The sequence below is a fragment of the Tupaia chinensis genome, unplaced genomic scaffold (assembly GCF_000334495.1).
Source record: "Tupaia chinensis unplaced genomic scaffold, TupChi_1.0 Scaffold141389_1, whole genome shotgun sequence".
Taxonomy (NCBI): Eukaryota; Metazoa; Chordata; class Mammalia; order Scandentia; family Tupaiidae; genus Tupaia; species Tupaia belangeri.
In genome coordinates, this window is record NW_006201251.1 from 4,285 (window position 1) to 14,568 (window position 10,284).

The following is a 10,284-nucleotide window of genomic DNA, read 5'->3' on the forward strand; positions in this document are numbered from 1 at the left end:
TGACCAGGGCCAGCAAATGGTATAGTGGTTACATCACTGGAATCCCACATGGCTGACCATGGTTTGAGTCCTGGACCCAGTGGCTTGAAAATCATGCCAGGCATGTGTGTATGAATACCCAAGGTCCCAAGAAGAGAATGGAGGAGAAGGGATTGCAGTGTGGCCATCTCTCTAGGGAAGAGGGGTAATTCTTTACTTTCCCTATCACTGTCTCTATCTCTCTCTCTCTCCCTGGGGACCACACAAACCCTATGACAAAAACTTCTAAAAAAAAATTATTTGACCACATTCACAAGGGCTTATTTCTGGGCTCTGTGTTCTATTAGTCTATTTGTCTGCCTTTATGCCAGTAGCACATTGTTGTCAATACTGTAACTTTATACTAAGTTTTGATGTCAAGATGTGTGTGTCCTCCAGTTTTGTTTTTCTTCTCAATGGTTTTGGCTAGTTGGAGTCTCTTGTGATTCTGTATACATTTTAGAATGAGTTTTTTTCCCTTTCTACAAAAAAAATAACTCATTGGGGTTTTATAGGAATTGTGTTCACCCTGTAGATTGCTCTGAGTAATACTGACTTCTTAACAATTTTTAAAGAGATATTTGTGATATCGGGTGTGTGTGCTTGCCAGGGAGAGAGAGAGAGGCCAAAAGTAAAAAATCACCCCCCCCCCACATGGGGTATGGTCACACCACAATCCCTTCTCCTCCATGCTCCTCTCAGGATTTCAGGAATACATGGCATGGGGTTTTAAGTCACCAACTCTGGGACTCAAACCTCGGTTGACTATGTAGGAGTTCAGTGACATAACCATTACACCATCTGCTGGTCCTGACATCTTGACAATGTTAAGTCTTCCCATGCATAAAAGTGGAGAGTCTTTCCATCTATTTATGTCTGTGTAATCTCTTTCAGAAATATTTTGTAGTTTTTATGCACAAGACTTCTACCTCCCTGGCTAAGTCAAATCCGAAGTATTTTATTCATTTTGGTGTAATTGTAAATGGAATTAATTTCTTATTTTAATTTCCAGAGTGTTCATTTTAATGTATAGAAATGCAACTGATCTTGTGCATTGACTTTTTATCCTACCACTTTGCTGAAATTATTAATTAGTTCTAACAATATTTGGGAGGAAATTTCAAGGTTTTCTGCACATAAAATTATACCATCTGTGGACACACATAATTTACTTCTTTTTCTATGTGGATTTAAACATTTTTTTTCTTGTCTAGTGGCTCTGGCTAGAACTTTCAGTGCTATGTTGAATAGAAGTCATGCAAATGGGCATCCTTTCACCAGTTTTTCCTCTAAAATCAGGAGTATGATGTTTTCTCATATATGTCTTTTATTTCTAGTTCGTTTCATTTTTTATCATGAAAATAGTGTTTTTTCAAATGTTTTTTTCTGCATCACTTAAGAAGACCATGTGGTATTTATCCTTTATTCTGTTAATGTGGTGTAGGCTACAATGACCAGTTTTAATATGTCGACCTATCCTTGTATTTCAGAAATAAGTCCCACTTGGTCATGGTGGCACATCATTTCAATATGCTGCAGAACTTGATTTGTTAATATTTTCTTGAGGATTTTGTTCATAAAAGATGTTAGTATGAAGATTTCTTTTGTTCTATGTTTTTATCTGGCTTTGATATGGGTGTGAAGTTGGTCTCATAGATGAGTTAGGGAGTGTTCCCTCCTCTTCAATATTTTGGAAATGATAGATATTTGTTCCTCTTTAAATGTTCAGTAGAATTTACAGTGAAACCATCAGGTCCAAGGGAGATTTTTGATTACTGATTGAACTCCCTCACTAGTGATAGGCCTATTCAGATTTTTCTTCTTGTTGTTTTGTTTTTTGTTTTGCTTTGGTTTTTTTTGTGTGTGTGATGTAGTTTCAGTAGGTTTGGGTTTCTAGGGATTTTTCCATTTCATTTAGGTTATATAATTTGTTGATGTACAGTTGTTCACAGAACTCTCAGAATCCTTTTTGTTTCTTTATAATTAATAGTAATGTTCCCATTTTCATTTTTTTGAGTTCAGAAATTTAAGTATTCTCTTTTTCCCCTTAATCTAGCTAGCTAAAGGTCTGTCAACTTTGCCAATTTTTTTTGAGAGAGATTTTTGCTATTGGATCATGCTCTTGCAAGAAAGATGCAGTAACAGAAAGCAATAAATCACCCCCCTAGGAGGGAGGATCATGCTGCAATCCTTCTCCTCCATTCTCCTCTCGGAATTTTGGGCACATATACGCATGCACCCAGTGTGAGTTTTAAGCCAATGGGTCTGGGACTCAAAGTATGGTCAACTACATGGAAATCCAGTGATGTAACCATTATACCATCTGCTGGCCCCTGCTTTACAGATCTTTTTAAAGAATCAAATTTGGTTTCATTAATTGCCCCCTTTTTAAAATTCTCTATTTTATTTAACTTTGTTTTATTATTTATTTCCTTTCTGGTAGCTCTGGGTTTAGTTTGTACTTTATCTAGTTCTTTAGGTTGTAAAGTTCAATTCCTTATTTGAGGGGGTTATTTTTGTCTTTTTTTAATTTATTTATAGTTGTAAATATCCCTTTAGCATTAGTTTCACTGTATCCCATAAATATTAGTATGTTGTATTTTTCTTTTGTTTTTTCTTTGCCTTTTTTGGGGGGGGGAGGGAGGTTATTATACTTATTTATTTTACATTCATTTACTGTATATCATTGCGGCATACAAAACTAGCTTTTCTATCCAGAATACACTGTATATTGGTTTAATCAAAGATATTACCATCCATGTTATCTTCAACAAGTAATTTTCCATTTTGTGTTTCTTATATATTTTACTTCATTTTGTCCCCTGATTCCCTCCTGCTCACCCTCAATCATTTCCCACCCTTCTCCCACATGTCTCTGGTATCCACAGCTGCTCTTCATGCTTTTTGTTTTATCTCTAAGTATTTTTTAATTTCCCTTCTGATTTCTTTTTCTTTTTTTCCCCTTCTGATTTCTTTTGATCTACTGGTTAGGAGTGTGTTGCTATAAATATTCTATTTTTCTTTCTGTTATCAATATGTAATTCATCCCACTCTGGTCAGAGAAGATACTTTTTATAATCTCTATCTTTTTAAATCTGTTAAGATTTAATTGTGGCCTAATATATGTTTTATCCTCAAAAGTGAACAGTGTGCACTTGAAAATAATGTCTATTTTGTTGTTGGAAGAGAGTTCTTTGTTGCTACCATGGGGATTACATTTTACATTCTAAACTTGTAGCACTCTAATTTGAGTAAACTTAACTTCAATAATGTCCCAAAACTCTAATCCTTTCCAGTTCTGTCTTCATCCCTTTTGGTTGTTAAAGCCACAAAATTATATCTTTATAAATTGTGTGTCCAGAACCATAAACTAATAATGTTTCTTTAAAGTGTTAGTCTCTTAAGTTATGTAGAAAACCTTAAATGAATAAGAAATATAAAGTTGGTCTCAGTCCTTGGTTCCTGGCACAGGTGTCATAGAACCCTTGTGAACAGGAGTACTAGGAAAATATTTCATTCTAATATTTGGCCTTTGACCCTAGTCCTAGACATAGACCTTCTAAATCCTTTGGAATTGCCTGAGTGACAGGAGTCTTTTTTTATTCTAATGAGGTGACTCTTGGTGAGCTCCCAGATGAGGGCTGGTCATCAGAGGATGAAGAGGGGTGGGAATAGAAGTTAGCAGCCTTCAATTTCAACCCCCATCCTCCAGGGAGAGAAGAGGGGCTGGTAGTGAGTAATAGTCAATCAGGCCTACACAATGAAGCCTCATTGAAAATGTCAGGAGCAGGGGGCTTAGGGAGCTTTTAGGTTTGTGAGTACATCCACATGTGAAATAGAGGAAGAATCTCTGTAAGAGATACTAATAATCTCTAACCCAGGCCCAAGTAAATTTAGTTTAAGCAAGTATAGCTTTCCTGGATACTTTTAAAGCAAATTTCTTTTCTTATTGTTCCCCTACTTCCCTTTCTCCTATTTTTCTCTTTCCTCTTCTAATTTTCTCAAGACCTAAGAACTTTGAGCTTCATGTTCTACTGAATGATAATTAGCACTTGAGGTGAGGGAAATTGAGAGGGTTTGTTATAATCATATTTGCATGTCAGAAGAAAATGCAATCATATGTTTAATGTTTAGTTGTGTGTAGAGAGCGGCCAGATCTGAGCAACACAATAGCGATGTTTAAACACATGCAGAAACATGGTTCTTTGGCTGATCCTTGCAAGACTAGAGAAAAGCTTTTGACAAAGGATATGTATCTGCCTCTGTGTCCACACTGCAAGGTAATGTCAGTTAAAGGAAACTATCTGTTAGCCTGAGAAGGCCCAAGAAGATGAGAGGAAGCTCTTACAAGACTGCAAGGTGCCAGACCTTTCAGGTCTTCAGTGAATTAACATCTGGAAACAACTGGCTTTGCATTCCTCTTTTTTGTCCTATAAAAGAATAAACCTGGGAACCTTCATGACCACAACTACCTCCATCAGAGGAGTCTAAACCACCTGATCTTCCCTTTTCTCTACTCCTGTGTCCTAGTGTTTATGTCTATTTGATTTCCAATCCACAGCTGCTCTCGCTCAAGAGAAACATTCAGTCATGCGAATCATGGCAGTTGTGGGTTAGAAGTGTTGTCATTTCCATCCTGACTACACCAATAATGCATTTGGAATTATTTGCCTACTCTGCTTTGTTTGAATGAGCACCTAAGTATAAGAGCCCAGAAATAGTGAAACCATGGTCCAAGGACAGACTCCATCATCATACCAGTCCCATCCATCCTTCCCCAAGGAGAATGCCTAACCACTATGGCCAGAATATTCAAGTTGAAGACAGATTGATTGGTCCATGTGAGTGACGTAAGAAAAGTTAGGATAAAATGCTTCTCCCCTGCTCTTTATTCTTTGGGGGCTGTGGGAGGGAGGTGGTTGTTGTTATTTTGTTTTTGTATTTGTTGTTGTTACAGGGCACATGTGCTCACTGGAGAGAGAGGGAAAATGAGAATGCACCCTCCCTTCCACCCCCCCCAGTCGAGATGGCTACACTTCAATCCCTTCTGCTCCATTCCTCTTTCAGGATTTTATGCATACAAACAAGTGTGCCCTGTGTGTTGTTCAAGCCTCTGGGTCCATATTCAAACTGCACAGACACCCATATGGGATCCAGCTGCTTTAATCATCACACCACCTGGCTGACCCTCTTCTGGCTCTTTTAAGGGCTACCTTCATGACCACAACTACCTCCATCAGAGGAGTCTAAACCACCTGATCCTCCCTTTTCTCTACTTGTGTGTCTTTGTGTTTATGTCTGTTTTATTTCCAATCCACACCTGTTCCCACTCAGGAAAAGCATTGACTGAGTAGTGGCATATTCTTCTGCTAGGATTCCCAAATTCTAACATCCCAAGCAAAAAAGAAAGTGGTTGAAGTAAAATAAACCAGGTAATGCTTTTGAAATGTCCTACAGTCGTCACCCCCTGAGGAAAAGAACTCACAGAAGCACCAGGCCTTGAGTCAATATGATTTATTGTCCTCTCTTTTGCCATTATCATTCTAGTTGCTAGGTAAATTGCTCTCCATCCTTGGGACCTCATGGTTGAGAGTAGACATCTGGATCCTCTTCCACAAAGCTCTCAACGGTAGAATAAAAGTACGGCTGCCTCAGTTATCTCCCGGCTACTGCTGAAACCTGTATGAGTTCCATGTCCATTCCAGTCAAAAGCAGAGAAATCCCCGCACTGTCTGGGATTGCCCTCTGGGAAGAATCCTCCTCCACCAATGCAGTGCTGGGAAATAAGGAACAGAAGGCGTGGCCATGAGAGATCTGAGGGTGAGGCCAACAACATCTTAATGACCAAATGCATCCAGTGGAATCTGATGTTCATTAGACTCTCCGTTAACAGTACTGATCTGTTCCTTCCACAAAACTCTCTCTTCCACAGCAATAATACAATTGAACCCAAATGGAAAGGCCCCTGGTTTATTCCAGGGCCTCTGTGTACATGCCAGTCACATATCTATGCCCATGATACAACATGGGTGAGGCTGAGGGTAGACCATGGCATGAAGACCCTATTAATCATGACTATATCTCTGTCTCTGTCTCTATATATCTCTCTAGAAAGAAAGACACTTTTTCTTTTTTAAGAGATTTTTGCTATAGAATGCATGCACTCGCCAGAGAGATATAGAGACAGAAAGTGAGAAATTACACCCAGGAGGGATGGCCACACTACACTTCCTTCTCCTTCATTCTCTTGGGATTGGGGGTAAGCCACTGGGTCCAGGACTCAAACTGCGGTCTGCCATGTGAAATTCAGAACCTTAACCCCTGCACCATCTGCTAGTGCCTAAATGAACTTTTTTTTAGAGGCTTTTGCCTTAGGGTGCAGCATACCACAGAGAAAAAGAGAGTGATAGAGATGGTGAGATAGAAAGTGAGAAATCACCCCCAAGAAGGGATAGCCATGCCATCTCTTCTTCATTTTCTTCCTGAGATCTTCAGGACACACACGCAGAACATGATTTTAAAGCTTCCTAATTTGGGACTCAAACTGCGGTCACCAATGAGGGAGTCCAGAGATGTAATCCCTATGCCATCTGCTGGTCCCATGAAGTTTTTAAATTCTCATTCTTTAGCTTTAGTAATAAGATGCTTCCTTCTGGGACCAGCAATTAGCGTAATGGCTATGTCACTGGACTCCCATGTAGTCGACTGTGGTTTGCGTCCCTGACCCGGTGGCTTAAAACTCATGCTGGGCGTGTGTGTGTGCATGGCCAAGATCCTGAGAGGAGAATGGAGGAGAAGGGACTGTGGCGTGGCCATCCCCCCAGGGGGTGATTTCTCGCTTTCTGTCTCTGTCTGTCTGGCAAGCACAATAGCAAAAACCTCTAAAAGAGAAAAAAAAAAAAAGATGTTTCCTTCTGAGTTTTATTCAGCTTTTCCGAACACTCACTCAGATTCCCTGGCTGGACTCTGTTCATGAATTCCTTTCCTGCATTTTCCCAGGAGAGAATACATCTCCCTCTCACTCATAGATCATATGATGCCTTTGGTTTCAGTTACTGAAAATTCACCGATGGCCTCATGATTTCTTTTTTATTCTTTTTTTCTTCCAGATGATGTGTGCACTTGCTAGAGAAAAAGAGTGCAAGAAAGCATCCCCCAAAGGAAATGGTCATGGTGCAATCTCTCCTTCGTCATTTCTTTTTCCTTTTGGGATTTTAGGCATCCACAATGCCCCCACAACTTGAACTATCTCTAGTCCAGATGTTTTTTTGCATGAAAGACTTTGAAATGCAACATGGATCTCTACAAAGGTGTGTCAAGATCCACATGACCAAATTAGTTTATTATATATTTGATTAACCCGAAACCTATTCACCATCCAGACACCATCTTAATAAATGACACTAAATTAACCAGATAAAAACCATGATGCTATTCCAAACGTTGTCCCTTCCCATCCTTTACTTTAAATCTTCAAAATGTATTAATATCCACTGTTCACCCCCATAGGCATGGCCTGAGGGGGGGTCTCGGTGAGGTTCTTGGAAAGAGATATCCAAGACTTTCCCAATAACTCCCCAACAGTCTGTATTATGCAAGGGGGGCCAGGGTCTGGGAGGCCCAGTTCTACCCTGAAAGCTAAACCTCAGCTGGAGAATAACACCTTGTGTTTCTCAAGGAATCTTAGTTCCAAAAGGCTTCCTCAAACTGTCTCTGCACACAATCCTCACCCCAACTTCAGGCATAGAGCTTTTATCCTCAAGGTTGAGCATCCAGCAGTGGTTCCTTTGAAACCTTAGCACCTATGTCAGTCCTAAAGGTACAGGAAGTGTGTACCTGGACCGAGGAGCCCACAGCTCTGGCCCATAAAACCCAATGACCAAGGGAAGGTTATATTACCACACACATAACCTACTCACACCACAGTCAGACCACATTCAACACATACATACCAATACACAATGGCAAACCCAGTCTTACCCACTTGCACCCCTAATCCAAAAGACTCACGTGCTCAGTGTTGCATCCAGTGACCCTTATTCCAGCACACAAGGCATTGGCCGCTCTCTCATTATTAAATACCCTGAACTGGACAAATCCTGCAGTGAATTCCGCTGAAAACAAGAGGCAGAAAAGAGTGTTAAAGGAAGATGCTAGAAATTGCTTTCTTGAGGCCAGCCCAGAGATTCTTTATGCTAAATCTCAGGGTAGAGCCAAACCCTCTGACCACACTGACAAAACCCAAGACCTCTGCAGCCAATAGCTGGTACATCTTGGCCCCAAACTTAGCCAAGAGGGACCTTTCTCAATGCCAAAGACCAAAAGCCACTCCTCAGAAAGAGTCCCTTATGAAGAGAAGTTCAATTATGCAAGGAGATCTGAAGCCCTTCAAGGGCACAGTTGCAGCAATCATTAAGTGTATATTCACTCTGTTCTTGTTTGCATTCTTCTTATTTTCTTCTTTTTTTTTAAATCTCAAATTCCAAACATCATAATTATGGCTTTGAATTTTACAGCATAAGCTCAGTCTCTGTGAAGGATATTATGCTGCCAACTTCAGATACATAAAATAACTAACAGTTGCCCCAGCCTGATGGAATGGTCAATAGAAAACTGAACTGCAGTGCTAGAAGCCACATGCTGACTATAGGTTCAAATCTCTTGACTGACTTGAAAGCATGCTGGATATGTACATGCATGTCCAGGATCCTGACAAGCTAGAAAGCTCAGGAAAGGCGGTCACAGAGCAATGAGAACCTGTCAAAAGTGCTTCTCTCTCTCTCATGAACATACATGTGCTTTCTGTCATGAATAAAATTAATAAATCTTTAAAAAAAAAAACTAATGATTATATCTTAGAAATAATAAAGCCTGTTCCATGGCTTAGGGGTTATGAGAGCCAGATCTCACATGGCTGACAGCTTAGGTTCAAGTCCTGGTCCTGATGGCTTGAAAAAGACACTAGCACATGTGCATGTGTGTGCCCCAGATCCTGACAGGAAGAGAACTGAAGAAGAAGGGATTGCAGTATGACCACACCCCGCTGGGGGGGATGCTTTCTCCCTCTTCATCTATCTCTGTCTGCCTGTCTCTGTCAGGCAAACGTGCAGGCTCTCTAGCAAGAAAAAAAAATGCCTCATCATTGCTTATTCGTTTCTGCTCTATGCAAATGATTCCAGCCTAACAAGTTACTAAGAGTCTGGTAGTGGGATTGCTACCAATAAAGTCTCCAGAGCCAAATTCCCTCATTCTAGTGCTGACTCTCCTACATCTGCCCTGCGATCTTGAGCAAGCTCCTGACTGAACCTCTCAGTACTTCACTTTCCTATCCTGTAAGATGAGGTAAGTAATAGCTCAGGGGCCAGCAGGTGGTGTGGCGGTTAAGACACTGGATCCCACATGGCCAACTGATCATTTTGAGCCCTGTATCTGGCAGCTTGAAAAACATGCTGGGTGCATGTGTATGTGTGCCCAAAATTCAGAGGAGAGAACAGAGAAGAGATTGCAGTGTGGCCATCCCCCTCGGGGGGTGCTTTCTCACTTTCCCTCCCTCTACTCCTCTGGTGAACATATGCACCCTTATAGGAAAAATGAAACTAGTAACAATAATACTAATAATGACAGCTCAGACTCCAGCGGTAGCCATGCAGATCAGAAGAGACAATACAGGTAACCTTAACAGATGAGAACCAGGCTGCAGTAAATCACTGCTCACTGTAGTAACCGAATTGATCACCTTTCCTACAGAGAGTTCAAAGGGTATTAATGACTCACGCTGGCCGAGAGGTGAGTAATAAGATGCTGTTTTCTGGGCATCACCAAAGTCATAGACCACAGGAACTGCCGGGCCGTTGTCAGTCCAACACTTCCCTGTCCCGTACTTCACTGGATATTTCTACAGGGGACAAAAAAGTCACTGAGTGAGGAAAACAACTTTAGCTTTTGAGAATACAGTCATTTGCAGAGGGAAATGGTCCTTTCTCTGTAGCAGAAATTATTTTAGAACTAGTTAAAATAAGAACCTGAAGCCAGCTGGAGGCACAGGGATAATGCAAGGTTATGAGATAATGAACCAAAATGGAAAGGTTCCAGGTTCATATCCTGAGATGTCACTGTGCACACCAGGTGTGTGTGTGTGAGAAAGAGTGAGTGTTTATATGAACCTGTGATCCCGGCTGATCGAGGCTGGATATGGATTCCAGCATTAAGACCCTATTGGAGTGCCTATTTCTCTCTCTCTCTCTCTCTCTCTCTCTGGTAAAATAA

General features: G+C 40.7%; 1 protein-coding gene across 1 annotated transcript in view; it reads right to left on the reverse strand.

Moving 5' to 3' along the window:
* Nucleotides 1–5,604: 5,604 nt before the first annotated feature.
* Nucleotides 5,605–10,284, reverse strand: part of LOC102492673 (intelectin-1) — a 10,262-nt gene continuing 5,582 nt past the window's right edge. Inside the window, exons 6-8 of the mRNA XM_006163095.2 lie at nucleotides 9,793–9,913; nucleotides 8,029–8,132; nucleotides 5,605–5,794 (exon numbers count right to left, since the gene is read on the reverse strand). Coding sequence (XP_006163157.1) covers nucleotides 5,642–5,794; nucleotides 8,029–8,132; nucleotides 9,793–9,913 — 378 coding nt within the window. The 3' untranslated portion in view covers nucleotides 5,605–5,641. The remainder of the gene's footprint in view (nucleotides 5,795–8,028; nucleotides 8,133–9,792; nucleotides 9,914–10,284) is intronic.